This window comes from Marmota monax, unplaced genomic scaffold, assembly GCF_021218885.2.
Source record: "Marmota monax isolate L192 unplaced genomic scaffold, Marmota_monax_Labrador192_F-V1.1 WCK01_AAM20220418_F8-fsc00122, whole genome shotgun sequence".
Classification (NCBI taxonomy): domain Eukaryota; kingdom Metazoa; phylum Chordata; class Mammalia; order Rodentia; family Sciuridae; genus Marmota; species Marmota monax.
The window spans coordinates 3,338,010-3,360,811 of NW_026695223.1; the positions used below are offsets into that span (position 1 = coordinate 3,338,010).

A 22,802-nucleotide genomic window follows, 5' to 3' on the forward strand; every position below is an offset into this window, starting at 1 on the left:
CATACATGAAGACAAATTGCTCTCCAGCGTAGGCAACCATTTGAGATTTCCTTCATGTCCTGGCCTAAAACTTTTTTTTTTCAGAAAGAATCCCCCACAAACTATCTCTCCATTCCCGTCAGACTTGTATTCCCTTAGCAAGTCCCCACGGCCTGATATTATGCATTTACTTATTTATGCAGCCGTCTCATCTGTGGGTGTTTTGATGCCCCCACCTTAATTACGAATGTTGCATTGTTCCTTATCTTACCTCCCCTTTGCATAACTGGCACGGGGCTGGGCATGCAAAACAAAAGGTCATTAAATGAGTGCTTGCTGAATAATATGTCAATGTTATAAGCCGTAATACAGGAATACAGAAAACAGTTATGCTTTTCAAATTTTTCATTATGTGCTGGGGACGGTGGCTCACACCTATAATCCCAGTGACTCAGGAGGCTGAGGCAGTGGACTGTAAGTTGGAGGCCAGACTGGGCAACATGGTGAAACCCTGTCTCAAAATTAAAAAACAAAAAAATAAAAGGGGTTGGGGGATATAACTCAATGGATATAACACAAGGCCCTGGGTTTGATTCCCCAGTAATGCAAAAATAAATTAATTTAAAAATTTTCACTATGTTCTATTTAAATCATTTTTTAAATGTTTTATTAGTTATAGATGAATACAATAGTTTTATTTACTTTTAGGTTTTTTTTATTTTTGTAGTTATAAATGGACAGCATACATTTATTTTATTTGTTTATTTTTATGTGGTGCTGAGGATGGAACCCAGTGCCTCACATGTGCTAGGCAAGCGCTACACCACTGAGCTATATAACCCAGCCCCTATTTAAATCATTTTTTAAAAATATTTATTTTTCAGTTTTCGGTGGACACAACATCTTCATTTTATTTTATGTGGTGCTGAGGATCGAACCCAGCACCCCGCGCATGCCAGGCGAACATGCTACCGCTTGAGCCACATCCCCAGCCCTTAAATCATTTTTGAAGTGTTCAAAAGATGTGTGACTATTTAAAACACAATGGCACCACAGGTGTTATGGTTTGGATCTGGAAGTTCTCCCAAAGTCTCATGTGCTGAAGGCGTGGTCCCAATGCAGCAAGGTTCGCGAGTCCGGTGTTTGGGAAACAGCTGGATCATGGGGGCTTGGACAGCATCGGTGGGTTCATCCATTAAGGAATTCAGAATTTAGTGGCATTATTGGGAGGTGGTAGAAACTGTAGGTAGTGGGAGTTGGAGGAAGTAGGGCACTGGGGACATGCCCTGGAAGGGTATATCTTGTCCCAGGACCTTCCTCACTCTCTTGTCTGCCTCTGGCTGCCATGAGGTGAGCCACTTTGCTGGGCCATGACCTTGTGCTATCCTGTTCTGCCTCATCCCAGACCCAGAAGCAATGGAGCCAGCCAACCACGGACAGAAACCTCTGAACCCAAGAACCAAAATAAATCTTGTTCTAAGTTGACTTTCTCAGGTATTTGTCACAGCGGTGAAAAGCTAACATAAAAGGCAAACCCAGAATGGACGGCTTGAGGATGTGGAAAAATTTGAACCCTCGTACATTGCTAGTGGGAATGAAAAGAAAAAGAGAAAATGGTTTCTCCAAAAATTAAATGCAGAATTACCACACAATCCAGAAATTCCAAATCTGGGCATTTACCCCAAAGACGTAAAAACAGGGTCTTGAGCAAATACGGGCATACCTATGTTCATAGAAGCATTATCACAATGACCAAAAGGTCAAAGCTTGAAAAAAGTCCTTATGTCACTCACTATTAAGCTGGCAGTTCTTATGCAGATAATCTAGACAAATTTCCTTGGAGCCATGATCATCCATCCTAGAAGATGTGGTGCTTAGGACATCCAATATGGAATCTGTAAAACAAGAGAGGACACATGCACGCTGATCTCCATGCTTGAATGAAAACCAAAGATACCAGGCCTCACAATGGGAAATAGCACCTAATGGAGCCCTGTCAAGAAAATTCCTGGGATTCATGTGTTGACTCCTGAGAGCCCAGACAGCCACTCCATAAAATAAAGTATGGACACCAGGACCACACGAGAACGATGATTATTTCTGAAATTGTAGTCAAACGACTCTAATTCTCAATAAACGTAGCAGCTTATTCCATGTGGTTCTACCGTTTAGTCCTTGCCTATCTTCATACAGTAGGCTTCTTCACCAAAACCTCTAATTCTAGCCCCATTAAAGGAAAAACTATAGCCACGGCCACTCTGCTGCAGACTTAAGATATGGGTCTGAATGACTCTGATGAGTGACTTAGGCTGAGCAGGCTAAGAGAGGCCTAGCAGAGTCATGACCATGGGTCCCCCAGGATGCAGCTCTGAAAGGTGGAGGTGACTGAGGCAGACTGCCAACTCATAAGGGGGCAGTGGTTTCCCCAGATGGGGCTGGGAACTGGCTTCTCAGATTCTGACTTCTAGAATATTCACCCAATGGCTGCTATTTTTAAGCCAAAACCAGCAGCACCAGTTTTGTCTACATTAGTACTTTCATCCATTATTTGACTAGAGTCCTTTGGTGTGAGAGACACAGATTTACTATCCCCAAATGGGTCCCCTCTACATTTACCATTACAAAATGCCACTCCTGGGTCATTTCTCATTCGGGCAGTGGTGTGCACGTCTTGGGGAGCAGTTCCATTGTCCTGTTGATTCCTAGTTACAGCCATCTCTCTCTGGCTGCTGGTTGTGGTTCCATGATTTAGAAATCTTGCGGAAGTTATATCCATGGCCGCTCCATCATAATTATTATTAAAAAGAGGGACATGCTGCTGAGTGTCCTGAGTCCCATTCTTGCCCTTGACATTCACAAGGTCTGGGGAGAGGATGGCAGTGCTCTTTCTGGTAGTTACGGTTTCAGGTATTTTCCCCAAACCAAGAGGAGAGCCCACAGCAGCTTGACCTGGAAAAAACACATTGTCTCTCCTGGAGCCTTGGTCGTTCTGCCAGGTTGGGGACCCCTTCTGGCTGGAGGAGGGCGCTGAATCTGAATGATTCCTATAAAAGAGGCGATCTGGACTTCCATTCTCTGAAAACTTCTGGCTTGACCCCACCTGACCTGGTCCTCCAAGACCAGGTGCCTTAGACAAGAGGGAGGAAGGTGGAGTGCGATCCTGACTCCCCAGATACGTGAACCTGTGGGTGAGGTCACCGACCCCCACGTCCTTCAGGAAAAGCCTTTGGCCAACAACATCTGGACTGGATGTGCGGGAATTCTGAGCAGCCGCTGAGGCAGATGGAGGAAATTCTTGGCTCTCCGGCAGGAATCTGTCCCTACTCTTGCTTCTACCTCTAGTCATCCCAGCTCTACGGTGCGGGGTAGGAGCTGCAAAGAGAAAAGCAAAATGAAACAAAATAATGAAAATTCATGTTCATTGCTGAATGGTTGGGTTCCTACCACTATGCCTCCTCTCTGCTTTCCCACCTTGATATTCAAGGTCTATCAAACTGCCTGTCCTAATCTGCTGCATGAAAATCTTGAGGAAGAGTGGTTCAGGATGATGTGAGGGAGGGCCCCAGCTTCTCTCCTGGGACTCAGAGGTAGACCTTACTCCCCACCCTCTAGGTGGCGCTGTGCGCTGCTCTGAGTCAGAGAGAAGTCTCCAAATCATCTAGATTTCACCCACATTGTAATACGAATGTACCTGATCATCTAAGGATTCATAATACTAAAACAGAAAACCACATTCTCAAGGTAGGATTCATTTAAGCTAGAAAGTTTTACAGATTCCTTCATTAGCCCCCCTCCCAATGCCTAAGCTTAATAGCAAACGTAAAAGTTGAGCCAGGCGTGGTACTGCACCCCTGTAACCCCAGGGACTCAGGAGGCTGAGGTACGGGGGTCACTAGTTCAAGGCCAGCTAGTGAGACCATGTTTTAAAAGGACTGGGGATGTAGCTCAGTGGTAAAGCATCTCTGGATTCAATCCCAGTACAAATAAACAAACAAAATTAAAATTGACAAAGCAGTGGCTTTTTTCTAGAACTGTGATGAGTCATATCCTGGATGGAGCAATCATGTGTTTGTGAGTGTGCATGGATTGTGTGTGACATACATGTGTGCCTGTGATGAGTGTGTGTCTGTGTGTGTTCCTGCATGTGTATTTGTGTACATATGACAAAAAGCTATCCTCTGTTCAGGCAGCACTGTGGTGTGAGAGAAGAGCATTAGGTATGGAATCAGAGCATGTGAGCTCTGCTACTCTCTGGTGGTGTGAGGGCTGAAACATGCCTTTTAAATATATATCATCTTACTTTTCATCCTTTTAAAAATGATGTAAGGCTGCCTGCAATGAAGGTTGCTTAAAAAATTATCATATCTGACTTATTACCTTATGAATAAATATCACAGTTGCCTAAAAATTCTAAGCCTCAATTTCCTTACCCCTTATGTGAGTCTAATAAATAATACATCTACCTTTCTTCATGGTTTTTCTGTGAGAAACAATGAGGTGCTTTGGGTGAAAGTCCCTTTTGTAAATGATAAATCATTCCCAGATATAAAGAAGTATAATTGCTCATTATTTTTTACAGGGTCTTAGACTCATGTATCCTATGTACTTCATAAAATTTACTTCTCCTACAGCTAATTCATAAAGACCAAATAAAAAGTTGAGATTAATCCCATTACATAAAATAGAAAATGCTTAAAAAATGGTCTCTCCACACCCATGAAGATGGCCGTTGTAGTAAAAAAAAAAAAAAAACAGACAATGACAAGTGATAGAGAGGATGTGCAGAAATCTGAACCCTTGTGCACGGCTGGCAGAAAGGAAAACTGGTGTAGCTGCTAATGGAAAACCACGTGGCAGCTCCTCAAAAAATTAAATGCAAGATTACCATAAGATCTAACAAGATTCCTTCTGGTTATAGTCTTAAAAGAAATGAAAACAGGGTCTTCAAGAGATACTCATACATCCACATTCACAGCAGCATTTTTCACAATAGGCAAAACTAGAAATGACTCAGATGTCCATGAACAAACAATTAGATAAACAAAATGGGGTATATCCAGATGACAGGATATTATTTAGCCTTAAAAAAAAAAAAAACAAGAATTCTGACCCATGCTATGACATGGTTGACTCTGGAAGACCTTATGGTAAGTAAAATAGCCAGTCATAAAAGGGCAAATATCCTAGTAGCTCGAGAGGCTGAGGCAGGAGGATTATGAGTTCAAAGCCAGCTTCAGCAAAAGCGAGGTGTTAAGCAACTCTGTGAGACCTTGTCTCCTAAATAAAATACAAAATAGAGCTGGGGATGTGGCTCAGTGGTTGAGTGCCCCTGAGTTCAATCCTAGGGTCCCCAAAATAAGGGCAAATATGACATGCTTCCACCTATATGAGATACCTAGAGTTGTCCAATTTATAGAGACAGAAAACAGAATGTTTGGGAAGGGGTGTGGGCGTTAGTTTTCAAAGACGAGAAAGTTCTGGAAATGATGGTGTGAAAGTAATTAATATTACCTCAGCAAAAGGAGGCACAAAGTAACTGTCAGTGAGACCCTGTCTCTAAATAAATAATAGGGCTGGGGATGTGGCTCAGTGGTCAAGTGCCCCAGAGTTCAATCCCAGGTACAAAAAAAAAAAAAAAAGAAAAAAGAAAGTGTACACAGTTTAAAAAGAAAAGGTATTTACCTCTCGGCCCAGAAGGGTTCCTACGGGCATGTTTGTTGTTGCAGATGTCCTGGATGTTTTGGACCACATCTGGGCTCAGCCCGTGCTCCTTCATGATGGCCAGCACCTTTCTGTCCATCAGGTTATGGGACCTCAGGCAGTTGAGGTAACTACAGTTCCCTCGGGTAAAGTGCTCACAGATGTGGAGTCTCTCGCATGGTGGCTGCTGGCTACAAATCTGCTTTCGACCTTCTCCTTTATAACTTTTGCAAATCTGCAGAAGGGAAATACAACAGCCAGAGATAAAACATCTTTGTATATCTGCCATGCATTCATTAAGGAAAGTTCAAGTGCACAAATATTTCCAAAGAAAACAGATATGCCAAGAGGAGGAAAATCCATGCATATCCCACAATCTATGATGAGGTGCATTCAATTGATGGCTTATTTGGGACAGAAAAAGGTCTGCAAATTAATTATAAGATAGTGATAAATTTGATAATCCTGGGCTGGGGATGTGGCTTCAGCGGTAGCGCACTCGCCTGGCATGTGCAGGGCGCTGGGTTCGATCCTCAATACCACATAAAAATAAAATAAAGATATTGTGTCTACGTAAAAAAAACTAAAAAATAAATATTTTTTTAAAAAATTTGATAATCCTTGTTGGATGGCCAATTGCAACAGAGTAGTTGAGCTCTGCATTATGAAAGAGACCAAAGACAGCAGTCTAACTTTTGCATATCAACTTACTTTTCAATTAAAAGGACATGTGTTTTACCAACAACTGTAATTCAGAATTTGGTCTCTGATTGGAAGAATGTGAAGTATCTAAAGTGATAAACTAAAGAAGAAAAGTCCTGCATTTTTATCTAAACAGATATTATCTACATATCTTGGTCAACAGGGATGGAGTTCCTAGTGAGATGCAGAATACTGTCACTGAGGCCCAGTCATATGATGCAGGACTAAAAGATACCAGTGTAAAGTGTGAGCCCCTAGAAGCAGCTGGAGGACCTCAGGGGACCCACCTACCAGTTCCTGTTTCCTTTGCTGTAAGGGACTGAAATATTTGCCTCATCTACCTAAACTGCACTGTTAAGTAGTCAAAGCAATATGACTGTGTTGTGCAGAATAAAGAGTGATGCAAACATAAGAACCAAGAATGAGAAAACTGATAGGATTAGTAAAAATCCTGAATTTCAGACATTTTAAAAATAAACACATTTATAAGATGCTTCCGTGAGCTCTGCACAAAATAGATGAACATGGTTCCCCATAATTTGTCTAGACGGATACCAGACCCCAGGAACAGTCATTTAGCCACATAGCTTCTAAAATCAGATTCAAAGATTCAAATAGATATGATCGCTATAGAGTCTACTCTCCAGATTCTAGGCTCTCGATCCCTAGTTCTCAAAGTGTGGTCCTTGGATCAAGCACCATCAGCACCATGTGGACACCTGTTAGGCTTTTCCCCATATTTACAGTTAGAACCACCAGAGATGGAGCCCCCGTATCTGTGTTTTAACAAATCCTCCTTAGTTCTGACACATGCCAAGTTTGAGAACCAATGTCCTGGAGGTTCTAATGAAAAAGAACAACTAGCAACTTGAGAAATGATGCTTTGGTTTAACATTCCTGTTACCATGCTGATCCTAAAGCAAGAAGGCTCTGGCCTTAAATATGCCAGAACAAATGAAGTCATTCCTTTCTTTAATAAACACAGTTTTACAATGATGTGTTTTATATGATTAGTAAAAATCCTGAATTTACATACCAAGAAGTCAGATTTGCCTGATGTTTTCATGTTCTCATGGGTCAAGGCTTAATGGAAAAGAAGGCTATATTAAGTATTTTAGGACAGAGATTCTGTCTTGTTCACTTCTGCCTTCAGGGAAGGCACAATGTCTGACAGTTGTACTTCTAAATTTTAACTGAATAAATGCAAAAAAAAAAAAAATTAAAACAGTAATACCCAGAGGGTTCAATGCCTTCTCCAAGGTCCCACGGGTAGTTAAAGGCAGAATAAGTCTCAAGAGATGTCAGAGGGCTGAAAACATTCCACCGTGGCCCTCTCAGGTCCCTGTCCACCTCTCCCAGCCACAGCTGATCCTCTACACTCCCTCTTGTGCTTAACTTAGCCCCTCTTTTACGTATCATGTATCATCCAAATTACAGCTGGGCATGGTGATGCAAGCCTGTATTCCCAGTGACTCGGGAGGCCGAGGCAAGAGGATCATGAGTTCGAAGCCAGCCTCAGCAACTTCACAAGGCCCTGTGTAACTCAACAAGACCCATTCTCAAAATAAAAAATAAAAAGAGCTAGGGATATGGCTCAATGATTAAGCACCTCTGGGTTCAATCTCTGGTACAAAAAAAAAAAAGAAAAAATTTTTAAAAAATCACCTCTCATGTCTTAGTTTCTAAAATACTCACAGAAATACACTGAGTTCACAGTCAAAAAGTGTTTAATCACCAAGAAGTCTCCAGCAAGTCTCCTGTCCTCTGCGAAGGTTCATTTCGCTGAATTCCAACCTCCTTCCCTTCCACCCACCCCATCTGGATCCTCTATAAGTTTCTGTGCCTCTCTTTCAATATGAGGCTAACTTCTCTACTCAAGGATTTTTCTCAGGTCAGATACCTTGCCTTGAACAGTTTCTGTAATGCTCAAGTGTACACAGCTAAATGAATGAGACTTGATGATCCATCATTGCCCCTATCTTTCTTCTAGAATTGGAGGCCACCAAGTTTAAGATAGACAAATGATCACTGAGCCAGAAAATACATTTCCTACCTCTGTTCTAGCTAAGAATGATCATGTGATAAACTCTGACCAAGAGGTGTGAGCAGATGTGCTATTTACATTGCCCATGTCACATCTTTTATAAAAGAAACTGCCTGCCTTCCATGTACCACCTCTCTACCTTCCCCCTGGCTAGAACATGGTGACCAACGGAAACAGCTGTGTAACTAGAGGAGGAAGACCACATTTTGAAAGCAACAAAGCTGACCTACTGGCCTGAGTCTCTGGATGACACTGTGGAATCCAACTGCCTGACCACCCAGGTTACCTGCCTGCCCATATCCAGGCAAGAGTTGGCAAACTTATCTGTAAAGGACCAGATTTTAATATTTTAGGCTTTGAGGCCATCCAGTTTCTGTTGCAGCTACTCAGATTGCCTTCTCAGAATGAAAGCAGCCACAGTGACAGACAAATAAAAGTACAGTTTATTCAAGTCACTGCAATGGGAGGGGAGGGTCTCTGTTATAACAGCTTAACCTCTTCTTCCCCATCATTTCCCCAGCCTCTCTGCAGAGGCCACCCAGGTGGAAAGCACCGACTGGTCCTCTGACTATCTCTGACTACCTCCAGCTCATCTCACTCACACAGGGTTCCCCAGCAGCCTAGCAGTGGAGGCATCCCAGAGCCAAATGCCTACAAAGACTTTGAATAGGAAGGAAATTGCTGGAATCTCTGAGGTCACACAGCAGCAGCCCTGGCTGCCACCCAAAGAGCCCTGGTGTCAACACTCATGGTTGAGTGTCTTTCTGCCCCTACCCAGCATGTCCATGATACAACACTGCCAATAATACTCTCCCTGCTGTTCAAGAAGAACTATAACTTACCTCAGGCATAAAAAACGGGTCGCTCTGGAGGAGGAGTACAGCTAATTGCTCTTGGTTAAGTCCAGAGAGCTCGTGGTTTTTCAGGACTTGGAAATTCTTTTCTGAGAGAACCTCATGAGAATATTTGCATAAATTCCTAGAAGAAAACATGACAATTGTCAGTGTTTCCACTTCACAGACGGTAAGAAAAAGAAATCATCCAGCTTGCAGAAGACAATTTTTTTTTGGTGTGTGTGTGTGTGTGTATGTGTGTGTGTGTGGTGCTGGGGATTGAACCCAAGGCCTTATGCATGCAAGGCAAGCACTCTACCAACTGAACTACATCCCCAGCCCCCCAGAAGACAATTTTGAAAGATAAATGTATGAAGCACATAGATTAGCAAGGAGAGTATGTATTATTCATAAATTATATATGTGTATTCACATGCTGACCTTAGTTATTGTAATACTTCTCTGATCTCCTGGTAATCATTTGTATATAGTTCAGAAAAGTGAAGAGGAAAAAAATGGTAAATAAACAAAAATCAATCTATTAGAAATTATTACCCATTGAGAAATGGAGAAGATGATAAAGTCAAGAAAATAAGAGAGGTTCATTTACTTAATTTTTTTGTGTGTATGTGGTACTGGGGATTGAATGCAGGGGAGCTTAACCACAGAGCCACATCCCCAGTCCTTTTTAATAATTTATTTAGAGACAGGGTCTCACTAAGTTGCTGAGGCTGGCTTTGAACCTGCAATCCTCCTGCCCCACCCTCCCAAGCTGTGTGCCACCACACCTGGCTGCATTTACAACATTTTAATTATGTGAAATTGTTCATTGCTTAATCTGTTCTGATTTATATATCAGTGTATACCTCTATTACTTGTGACTAAACAGGAATAGAGGAAGCTCTTTATAGTCAAACTACACCACTGAAAAAGATGGAAAATCTTCTTTTCTTTAGGTCACTAATGAATTGTCAGTAGTGTCCAATGTAACATTCCAAGATGATACAGTTGACCTACAATCAAGATTTTGAATACATACATGTATGGCAACTGAGCACTTGATATAATCACACTGAAGTCTAAGAATTGCTGACTTAGAACATGGATAAACCCAAAGAACACTGGTGCTCGCCTCAAACAAGCATAATTTGACAGTTATCAATGTCCACTCACTCTACTTCTTAGTTTACATATCCTACATATATCATGGAAATCCTCAGGTTTATGGTTTTAATAGTTATTGATAGGATGGCCTATTAAAATTTTCTAGTTTGGACAGCCATAATCAAATTGACAGACAAGTAATGGCCCAGACTTTCACTATTTAAGTAGTGGAAATACAATTATCTGTGTACAAATAGCCTTCTTTTTTTACATTATTTCCTTGAGAGCTATTCCCTTGGGAATATTGCCTCAAGTGATACAGTAATTTTCTTGACAGCTTATGTTTCACTTTGATCCATTGGTCTCTGTAAGACATGCCAGCCATTTGGCAGTGTCTATTTCCCCACAAGCACATTAACATAGACTTTATCAGTTTTACTACTTCAGTAAGTATAAAGTAAACTCATACTTTTACTAATACCCACTTTTATTATGAGCAAGACTTTTTTTTTTAAAGAGAGAGAGAGAGAATTTTAATATTTATTTTTCAGTTCTCGGCGGACACAACATCTTTGTTTGTATGTGGTGCTGAGGATCGAACCTGGGCCGCATGCATGCCAGGCGAGCGCGCTACCGCTTGAGCCACATCCCCAGCCCCGACTGAAATATTCTTAAATGTAGGTATGAAGCTTGTGTTTCCTCTCATTACTATTTGTTTCTATTCTTTAACTGTTTACCTAATAAAGATACAGATCTGCAGATTTGCAAAGGTTCTTTATGTTTCTTTAATATTCATTTTACCTATCTTGTTTATTTCAAATAGTTTTTCATTTCTTTTTTCATTGAGAATTGATTACGGTTGTCATTGCTAAATATTGATACAATCAGGTCTTCCCCATTCACCACTCATAATTTAGCCTACTGTTTAACAGTTGTGAAAATAATTCATATGTACACCACTTTTCTCTCTCTCTCTCTCTCTCTCTCTCTCTCTCTCTCTCTCTCTCTCTATGAATGGAACCCAGTGGTGCTTAACCGCTGAACCATATCCCAGCCCTTTATACTTTAAAGTTTAGAGACAGGGTCTCACTGAGTTGTGTAGGGCCTCACTAAGTTATTGAGGCTGGCTTTGAACTTGTGATCCTCCTGCCTCAGCCTTCAGAGCACTGGGATCATAGGTTTGCACCACCATGACCAGCTCAATACTAATTCTTTAAAATATCTGAAGCTTATTAATGACAAAGATTGTCAAAGTGGGACATATGTGTTTTGTATCAATTTTTCTCAATAACTTCTATTAAATGATTCCTTTCTTGTTATCCTGGACTATTGTACGTTAACCTTTTATAAAGTTTAAAACTACTGGAACCCCTACTGTGTGCGTGTGCACGTGTTTGTTTTATCATTCTGCCATTTTACTTTGAAACCAATACCATAATACCATATAATTCAAAGGTCTTTTATGCTATATTTTAAATATTGTAATTTAGGATATTGTTAGCTTACTCCTTTTTGCTTCAGTGTGCTTAACTGTTTCTCCTTAAAATTTTATCAAAGTTTTGTCAACTTCCACAAAACAGCATAACAGAGATCTTATTTCTGTTAACCCCATAAATCCCACTGCATATTAAACATATTGTATTAACTACCTTAAATTTTCTGATTCAGGAACCCAAGATACCTCTCTACTGCTTCAAGCCTTGTTCTGTTTTCTCAACTTTTAATTAAAAATTTTCCTTTAATAATCGTCTCCTTTTTCCCAAATATTAAATATTATCTGATGCCACTATTATTTTTAGTTGTTTGTCGCTGATAAACAGAAATGCAAAATGACCTTATTGAAATTGGTGATTTTTCAAAAATGTAAACATCTAGACAAAAGTTATTTTCTAAGCATTAATTGTTAAAGGTCACTTTATCCAAATATTGCCTGTGTGTGAAACATTTCTGAAACCCTCTGGAATTGCCTTCAGATCTAGCAATAGAACTTCTAAGAAAAAAAAGCCACAGAATCAACAACCCTGTCAGCCACCTGCTGAGCTCTGGCGCCGTGGCCAGCCATCCCATGTACCACGATTCATGAACAGCTCAAGGGCAGCTGGTCTGTCTCTGGCAACAGCCTCTACCCCAGCCATTTTCCCAGGCAAGGCTTCTCCTTGCTTTCTCCAATGACCTTGGCTTTCAGCATGTTTCCATCGCTCCTTGATAAGGAGGACCTCAACTATCTGCTGACTTCTGGATTCTACTCTGTGGTTTCAGATAACTGCTCCCCACCAACCTCCACCTCCCCAAACCCCCTGCAGCTGGGCTAAGACTCTGCCTTATCATTCACTGCCCCAGCCCACAGGTAGTCTCCCGCTGCCTCGAGTCAAAGCAGAAATGGCTCCATCATATCTTGACCAGACCTTGTGAGGCATCTCACTCCCTGGTTCCCAGGACATTGCCATCAATGTTCCTGTTAATATTGATCTGAAAAGTGGTATCACTAAAACACTCCCATGGACAGACTAAGGCTCTGCCCTCTGGCTCTGAGACATTGATTAACTGTTGGCCACTGGAATAAGGAATCCCTACTTTCCCTTGGGCTCCAGTCCAGACATCCGGAACATGGAGCCCAGATGATGGCATCTCTGCAGGTCACATGGAGATGCAGGATTGGTTGTGCCTGTCCTCACCAATGACATGTCACTCCCAAGGTCCCTGAACTCACCGCTTTCTCTAAAAACCCAAAAGCAGCCAGGCAGCTTAATGGGGATCTGCCTAGAACCCTGAGTGTCTAGGACTTTCCAAGCCCACCCAGGTCATTTGTGTCTGGAGGAAGAGTCACATCTAGCATGCACTGCACTGGCTGGTGTCCCTGACATTGCCCCAGTGATGGCCCAGTTACACTTCTCGTTTCTTGTCTCAGGCCTCCAGCAAACTACTTATTCCTTCAGATTCCATCTACTTAAAACCAGTTTCAAACAGCAACATGTATGTCTAGCCTTGGTGGCCCTACCCCTGGTGGCCCTACACCTGGTAGGCCCACTGTTTCTCCACATTCCCCAGTCGTCCCCCAACTGCTTCTTAGGGGTTTTATCTTTGCCCTAATTGCAGCACATTGATCAGCCACGAAGGAGGGGAAATTTGTACTCACATTCTACTTGGGGGCAAGCACAGAGTGACAGGAACTTTACATCTGTTACTTAATTTAGCCATCAAAATAATCCTACTTTGGAAAACCGAAGAAAGATGAGAAGTTAAGGGTGACTCAGATAAGGGGAGATCTGATTGTTGAACTCTGATCTAAACAAAACAAAACAAAACAGATCTGAGACTTTTCTAAATCAAAAAGAAAAAAATTACCATTCTGGATTATTGAAGCCACTATTTCTCTTTACTGCCTTTTTTATTTGCGGCGGTGTGTGGGGGGGGGGGACGACATACCAGGGATTGAACCTAGAGGCGCTTAACCATGAGCCACATCCTCATCCCTTTTTATTTTATTTTGTTAGGGTCGGTCTTGCTTAGTTCCTTAAGGTTGTTGATAAGTGGCTGAGACTGGCTTTGAACTTGCAATCCTCCTGCCTTGGCCTCTTGAGAGCTGCTGGGATTACAGGTGTGCACCAATGTGCCTGGCTCTACACTGGCCTCTTGAGGACTAATACTTCTCATAGTGTGGTCCTGGGTACAGCCTCCTCTGCATCAACCTGAGATAGTACAGGAGGAAATTGTGGGGGTCTCCTCCCAGACCTACCAGTGATATTAAAAACTTTTAGCATTCATTGGGATCATGTAGAGGATTTGTTAGAACAAAACAACCAGGCGCAGTGGCACACGCCTGTAATCTCAGCAGCTTGGGAGGCAAAGGCAGGAGGATTACAAGTTTAAAGTCAGCCTCAGCAATTTAGCAAGGCACTAAGCAACTCAGTGAGACCCTGTCTCTAAATTTAAAAAAAAAAAAAAAAAAAAAACAGCCCCAGAGTTTCTGAATCACTGGTCTGGGGGCACTCAGAACTGAGTGTGTGGCAAGCTCCCAGATGACCCACCGTGTGAGTTCTAGGGCACACTAGAGTATCAGGGGCTCAAGGGGCCTCCCACAAGGGAACAATGGGCCCTACAGAAGGTTGATTAGAGCCGCAGAACTCCTGGATTCCCAGAGTTGCCCAGGACCAAGCAAACACTTGCAGAGTTCTGGGTGTACTTGGAGCTGATAAACTTCAAGCAAACTGCAGGAGTTGGGATAGGAAATGGTAACTTTTAAACAAAGGATTAGAGATGGCCTTGAAAGAGGCAGAATAGTCCCTCTTTCAGGAATCCCAGGCCCAAGACCTAAAAACAAATGACCTTTTCACTTTTCCATTCCAAGCACAGGAAAAAAAAAGTTATTTTAAATCAGGCAAAAAGTGTTGTCGTCCCCCCCCCAGGGTGCCAACCAAAAAGCCAGGCTCCACAGTGCTTCTTATCCCAACAACATGGGTCATTAACTAGAGAGCGTTTAAAAATACCTGACCCTGCCTGGGCCACACCCTCAGACATGGGTTTAATTTGAGCAGAGCTGGACCCCAGGTGATTATAATGTGCAGTCAGGGCTCAGAATCACTGGTTGGGCTTGTCACATTCGATTCTGGGTTTGGCTCCTGAACTGGATGTTCGCCTCTGAGCCCTTGGGCTTTGCAAATCAAGTAAACACAGGGCCAGCTCAACAGCAGACCAAGCCGAAACCAAGAGAATCTGGAGAGTAACTGGTATTGAAATACCCCTTTCCTTTCTCCTCCTCAACCTTCTCTTCCCCCATACCCAAAGGGTGGATGAAAACAGCTGACTTCTGTAGAAAACAGGAAATAGTTCACCATAATATAAGCCAGGTAGAGAAAGAACCAGGATATGTGGAAGATAAAATCTACAGAACATTATTCTAATGAATAAAATGTCAGGGGACTAGGGGTGGAGCTCAGTGGCAGAGCACTTGCCTAGCTTGTGTGAGGCACTGGGTTTGATCCTTAGCACCACAATCAATCAATCATCAATCAATCAATGAAACGCAGGTATCGTGTTCATCTACAATAGATAAATAAATAAATAGGAATAGAATGTCAGCAATCAAAAAACAACCCTACCTGGGTGTGGTGGCACACACCTGTAATCCCAACAATTCAGGAGGCTGAGGCAGGAGGATTGTGAGTTCAAAGCCAGCCTCAACAATTTAGCAAGGCCCTATAAGCAACTTAGTGAGACCCTGTCTCAAAAGAAAATATAGGGGCTGGGATGTGTCTCAGTGGTTAAGTGCCCCTGGGTTCAATCCTCAATACCAAAATAAGTAAATAAAATAACAACAACCCTAATAAAGTACCATTTTAAGGCCACTATTCTCTTTATGTTGGTACTTCTCATGTTCAAGATTAGATTGCTGATGGGGGGGGAGCATGGGGAGAATGGAAGAACTTTGATTGGGCAAAGGGGAGAGAGAGGAGGGGAGGGAGCCTGGGCACAGGAAAGATGGTGTAAGGAGATGAACATCATTACCGTAGGTACATGTATGACTGTATGTGTGGTGCAACTTGTAGTGCCACTCTATATATGGGTACAGTCAGAGAAATGAAAAATTTAATTATGCTCTGTGTACAATGAATCAAAATGCATTCTGCTGTCCTGTATAACTAATTGGAACAAATAAAAAAAATTAAAAGTCTTTTTTAAAAAGATTAGATTGTTGTCTTATGAAAGTGTCAGGATGGTTCGCTGCAGCTGGAACCCCTGGGAAGGCAGGGAGAAACAGAGTGGCCAAGACAGAACCCCGACGCCGTGGAGGGGAGACAAAGGTGGAGCTGGGAGCACTGGCCGTAACCACACTGCAATAGCGGCAGCTGCTAGGCACAGAGAAGGGAGCCGTGCCATCACTGCAGCGTGGCCCAGCCCAAGCTGCAGGTCTCTGCCTGGGAAGAGGACTACACCAAGGAGGCCAGAGACGGCAGAGGGCAACAGGAGGGGATCCAGGCCCACTAAGGATGGGGGTAGGGGTGCGGGGTGGGGACAAAAGGCTCAAAATCTGTGCAGGTTCTACAGTTGCACCAAGAGTGGGACAAATAGCATTGGTGCCACCAAACATCATCTCTCTGTTGGGGACAACTCCCCGATCTGGACATTTCTCTAGTGATTTGCAAACATTGCTGCCTAGTACAACGTTTGTAAAATGTAGCTCGGTGATAGAGCTCTTGCCTACCCTGCCTGAGGTCCTGGGTGCAACCCCAACACCACAAAGAAATGATCAACAAATAATAAAATCAAGACCCGCCCCACCCCCCGCCCCGCCCAACTCATGTGCTAACTAAATCACAATGTCTAGGTGCAGGAGCCAGACATCAGTGTTTTTGAAAGGTGTTTGCAAGTGACTCCAACATCACCAGGAGTCTACAGAAGGACTGAGAGAAAGCCTAGGAAGGGAAGAGAGTAAAGGGCAGGAGGTGGTAGCAATGTTGCCAGAAGTCTGGATGATTAGCGAAAGTAGGTCACACAAGCCTCCTCTCCTGTCACATGTCTCTTCTCCCCACCCAGATATAAATTCCTTTGAAAGCTAAGATTAATAATAAAACAAACTAGAGAGAAAGATTAATAACCAGTTAAGGGTATTTGAGGGTTCCATTTTAGCGAGACAGGAAGGGGAATGAACACTTGCCAGCTGGCCAGAATGCTAGAGGTTTCCTGTGTGTCTTAGTTATGTCACACAGAGTAACAGGTAGGTCACCTTAACATTTGAGAAAGCACTACTTTTGAATCTTTTGTTCACTCTGCTCCAAACAAATCATTTCTCTTTTACTTCCTCAAGCTGGGAAAGCACGTAACACTGCATTAGCAATCAGCCAGAAAGCACCTCTAGGGGTACCATTTGTTTCTGAATGTGGTTTGGACCCCTGCAAAAGAATCCTTCTGGGCTGCACCCACCTCTTCTGAACCAGAATTTCCCCTGTGTTACTCAGGAGCCCACGGTTCAGTAAGCTCCCCACCTGGTTCACAGGCACATGGAAGTTCGAGAAGCACAGTTTGAAAACTGAGTACCTGTACACTTGGACATTATTCAAAACAATCTGTCAGGGAGAGGGGGAAATGCTGCAGCTCATTATATTTATTTTTTTTTAATCTAAGAAAACAGGAAATCATGGCCTGGACTGAAAGAACTGGTGGGGGTGGGATTAACCAGTTAACTGAAAAGAAGCACAACAAGACCTTTAGGGCTGATGAAAACACTCCATACCTTTTCTTGCAGTCTTGCAACATGGTGTGTGTCCACTTGTCAGGACTCTTTACACTCTTCACTTTAAAATGGTATATTTTAGGGCTGGGGTTGTGGCTCAGTGGTAGAGCGCTCGCCTAGCAAGTGCGAGGCCCTAGGTTCGATCCTCAGAACCACATAAAAATAAATAAAATAAAGGTATTGTATCCAACTACAAATAAAAAGTAAATAGTTAAAAAATGGTATATATTATTCAATATAAATCTTACCTTGATACAGTTGATTTAATTTTTTTTCTTTTTTTTTTTGTACCGGGGATTGAACCCAGGGGTACTTACAAATAAGCCACACCCCCAGCCCTTTTTATACTTTATTTAGAGACAGGGTCTCACTAAATTACTTACAGCCTCACTAATTTGCTGTGGATGACTTTTTTGGGGGGCGGGGCAGGGAATGAACTAACTCAGGGGCACTCAACCACTGAGCCACATTCCCAGCTTTTTTGTATTTTATTTAGAGGCAGGGTCTCACTGAGTTGTGTAACTCCTCACCTCCTCACCATTGCTGAGGCTGGCTTTGAACTTGCGATCCTCCTGTCTCAGCCTCCAGAGCCACTGGGATTACAGGCCTGCACCACTACACAGGGCCTAAAAGACCTCTTTTAACTTAATGCATCAAGTTGGTCTGAAACATTTAAGTTCTTTTTGTATGGAAAATAGTTAAAAGATCAAAAGCTGGGTCTCTACTTTCTTCTCCAACACTGAGTCAGCCTCCCTGCTCCAACTTGGTTTCTGATTTCTCACTCGGCCTCAACTCCTAGGTCTTCCTAAAATCTTTGATTCCTTTTCCACACTCATTTGGCGCCTTGGCTATTTCAAAGTAGCCTGCAGGCAAAGATCACAGATTCCTGTTTGAAAGTCAATAAGGTCAAAAGAGAAAGAAAATCAGACCCATTTTACCAGATGGGCAACAAACATCACTTATTTTAAATGTTTATTTTTTTGCCATTGTTACATTATTGCAAAAAAGTAGTATTTTGTTATTGGATGCTTATTTGTCACTACATAAGATTTCATCATGGTTCACAGTACCCCTTACAATCCCATTGAGTTTCTTAGTTTAATTTCTGCAGAACACCACAGACATTGAAAGTCAAATAGGATCACATTAAAATGAAAAAAAAAAAAAAAAAATTGAAGCAAACCTGAAAAGAGAACAGAAATTCCCAAATGACTCTTACAAGGTGTACCCCTTTGTGTCATGATATTGCAGAAAACAGCACGTCTCCAAGGCTCCCACCCTGGGAGCAAGATTACACAGTGCAAATTAGTAACAGAAAGAACTTCCAGGAAGATTCCTGGGTAAATACCTTCACACAAACAACAGGGCTCACGGGCAAGTAAAATGCTGGGGTTGTGGCTCAGTGGTAGAGTGCTTGCCTAGCACGTGTGAGGCCCTGGGCTCGATCCTCAGCACCACATAAAAATAAATAATAAAAGTATTGTGTCCAACTATAACTAAAAACTAAAATATTAAAAATAAATAAATGCACACCTTGAAAATGTCATACTTAGAAATAAAACAGGCTCAAGAGGACATATATTAAGTAATTCCATTTATAGGAAAAGTTCAGAATCCATAGAGACAGAAAACAGATTGAGAGGTTGGTTGCCAGGAGATGGGAAAGGAGAAGTGATGGCTGATGGGTGTGGGGATTCTGCTGGGGGTGATGGAAATGTTCTGGAATTTGATAGTGATGATGGTTCCGCATCATGAGTGTGGTTACTGACTCTGAATTAATCACTTTAAAATAGTTTTAGCTATTTTTTAAAATGGCAAATAAATAAGGTTATTACAAACAAAAATAAAGAGAAAGAGAGCACTAAGATGACCAAAAAATAAAATGCAAAGCAGCATTATCAAGTAAGACAATTTAAAAAAATTATAGTTGTAGATGGACAACATGCCTCTATTTTATGTTTAATTTTTATCTGGTGCTAAGGATTGAACCCAGTGCCTCAACTTCTGCTAGGCAAGCACTCTACCACTGAGCCACAAGCCCAGGCCGCTGTGGGCCTTTTTAAGGCATATTACCTGCCTTGTAAAATTATCTTACTTGGGCTGGGGCTGGGGCTGAGTGGCAGAGTACTTGCCTAGAGTGCATGAGGCACTGGGTTCGATTCTCAGCACCACATAAAAATAAAGGTCCAACAACAACTAATAAAATATATTTTTTTTAAATAAAGGGCCCAGAGCCACTAACATATTAACAATTAAAACTACATTGTGCCCACCTGCAATACCAGTGGCTCAGGAGGCTGAGGCAAGAGTATCACCAAGTTCAAAGCCAGCCTCGGCAACTTAGGGAAACCCTGTCTCAAAATAAAAAATAATATGGGCTGGGGATATGGCTCCGTGGTTAAGTGCCCCTGGTTTCAATCTCTGGTCCCAAAACAAACAAACAAACAACAACAAAGTACACACATTGAGATACAATTTCATATTCCCTGAATTGGCAAAATTTTAAAAGGCCCATGATACCACTTGGCAAGACTATAAAGCAAGGATGTGTGATATTGGTCAAAGTATATTGTTAAATTGTGTATTGTATACATGTGGAAATATGTAACAACAAATTCCATCAGTATGTATAACTATAACACACCAATTTAAAAATGTGGGGGGGAAAGAATATAAAGCAAGGGAATATTCAGATCTGGTAAAAATTCTACTTGGCAAACACACTTTGGAAAACAATTTGGAATTATCTCATAAAACTAATGGTAAGTATGGGAATTTTACTACTAGATAGGAAAAACTCCAATACATGTACATAAAGAAACATATACCAGAATGTTCATATCACCATGGTCCAGTAGCAAAAAGTAAAAACAATCTCCATCTTGAGAAAATGGATATGTAAATTGTGCACATTCAAACCAAAGAAAACTTCACACTTCAATGAATCAGAGTAGTCCCGATCTAAAATCTGTAGGGCCCATAGCAAGGCTACAAACAGAGGCCTGCGTATAAATGTTTAAATATCCAATAGTAATAAATCAAGCTAAGAAAGTGCTAAATCGAACACGTTCTTGCTTCCTATCTTAACAAATATGCTTCGTGTGATCAGGATGGCCAACTAGAATTCTTGGATGGCTCAGAGTTTTATGACAGAACATAGCAGAGTGGAGGAAGCCAGCCCTGCTCCCAACTCCAGTCCACCACTTCTTTCTTTTCCCACCTGGGCTCTGTCCTACACCTCTAATGCTGTCATCCAGAGGCAAGGGACATGCCAGCCTGTGCATGCAAATTCCTTCAACCCACGTGTAGAGACCCAGGAAAGAAGTATACACAAGCCCTGGAAGTGGGTTTGAGAATTCCAGGGACAAGAGAATCCAGTGTATGGTGTAGGCTCAAAGTGGAACCACAGGTTCAAGATGGGCATAATTCTATGACTCCTCAAAAAGTAGGTAGAGATACAACTGGACAAAGATGGATCTGAGGCCTATCAATCCCAGGGCCCAGAGCAGAAAAAGGTAGAGAAATAGAGCACAATATTACAGGGGTGAGTCTCAGAAGCATCATATTGAGCAAATGACAGCAAACACAGCAAGCACAGTGTCATTGGGTACCCACAGGGAATCTTGTTTCAGAACCTCCCCAATCCATGGATACCCAAGTTCTTTATAGAAAATAGTGTAGTATTTGCATATAACCTATGAATATCCTCCAATATATTTTACATCATCTCCAGGTTACTTACAATATCTTATACAACCAATGTAAACTTTATGTATACTGAATTGTTTAGAAAATAATGACGAGCAGAAAAATGGCTACATGTGGGCTGGGCTACAGCTCAGTGGTAGAACACTTGCCTAACATGTGTAAGGCACTGGGTTTGATCCTCAGCACCGCAAATAAATAAATAAATAAATAGTGTCCGTTTACATCTAAAAAAATATATTAAAAAAAAAAAAGCAGGTACATAATCAGTTTAGATACAATTCTACCCTAAACCCTCAAATAATGTCACATCTGCACTTTGTGGAATCCACAGATGGGGAACCCATGGATGTAGAGGACTGATACATTTGTACTCTCAATATGAATACCATGTACAGGTTTGCAGATTTGAAAACAGCCAAAACAATCCCAAGTATTGCTTATAAATACAAAATATGTGGGAAAATAATACATGCATGAGAAAAGTAATCAACAAATACAAAACAGCATTTACCTCTAGGAAGGGAGTAATGGTCAAAGAAGAAAATTCAGGAAGATGAAAATGTGTAATATCCTATTCCTTCAACTGATTGGTGGATACCAGATCTTCACTATATTCTTTACATATTTTCTTTTTTTTTTAATTTTTTATTGTGGGTTGTTCAAAACATTACAAATTTCTTGACTTCTTTACATATTTTCTAAGACTTAAATATCACATAAAAAATTTTTTTTTTTTGGAGAGGGAAGGTAGAGGGAGTATTGGGAATCAAACCCAGGACCTCATATACCTTAAGCACATACTCTACCACTGAACTACATCCCCAGATCAAGAAAATTCTTCTTAAAAAGAAAAGAAAAATCTTCTTCAATTAAAACAATAGCATTTCATACCCTTCCAATTGGCATATATCAAAAAAAGTCTGATGGGCCGGGGATGTGGCTCAAGAGGTAGCATGCTCGCCTGGCATGCACGGGGAGCTGGGATCGATTCTCAACACCACATAAAAATAATAAAGATATTGTGTCCACCTAAAACTAAAAAATAAATATTAAAAAAAAAGTCTGATGATACCAAGTGTCATTTAGCCAGAAAATGAAGAAACTGTGACTCTCAAACACACAAATATAGATTGGTATAACCACATTTAATTCTGATTTGTCAGAAGACTTGAAGCTGTATAACCATTCAACCCAGCAATTCTACTTCCTAATGATCTGCTCTAGGGATGCTGTTGCCATGAGCACCTAGAGACCCATGTGTATTCCTGGCAGTATGGTTTGCTGGAGCAAGAAACTGTAAATATCCATTGCCAGGGGAATAGTTAACTGAACTGTAGTGTAAGTCATATGATGAAATGCTATTCAGTAGTTAAAAATGAATTAAAAGGGCTAGATATGTAGCTCAGTGGCAAAGTGTCCCCATGTTTAATCCCCAGTACCAAAAAGAAAAAAAAAATAGGAGAAATTAAAAGTGTAAACATTCATGCTAAGAGGTGTTATA

At 41.5% G+C, this 22,802-nt stretch overlaps 1 protein-coding gene across 1 annotated transcript in view; it reads right to left on the minus strand.

Annotated features, from left to right (window-relative positions):
- The window catches only part of Zc3hav1 (zinc finger CCCH-type containing, antiviral 1), a 55,689-nt gene that overhangs the window by 27,290 nt on the left and 5,597 nt on the right, over positions 1-22,802 (minus strand). Inside the window, exons 2-5 of the mRNA XM_046434057.2 lie at positions 9,268-9,403; positions 5,662-5,914; positions 2,596-3,351; positions 1,773-1,874 (exon numbers count right to left, since the gene is read on the minus strand). Coding sequence (XP_046290013.1) covers positions 1,773-1,874; positions 2,596-3,351; positions 5,662-5,914; positions 9,268-9,403 — 1,247 coding nt within the window. The remainder of the gene's footprint in view (positions 1-1,772; positions 1,875-2,595; positions 3,352-5,661; positions 5,915-9,267; positions 9,404-22,802) is intronic.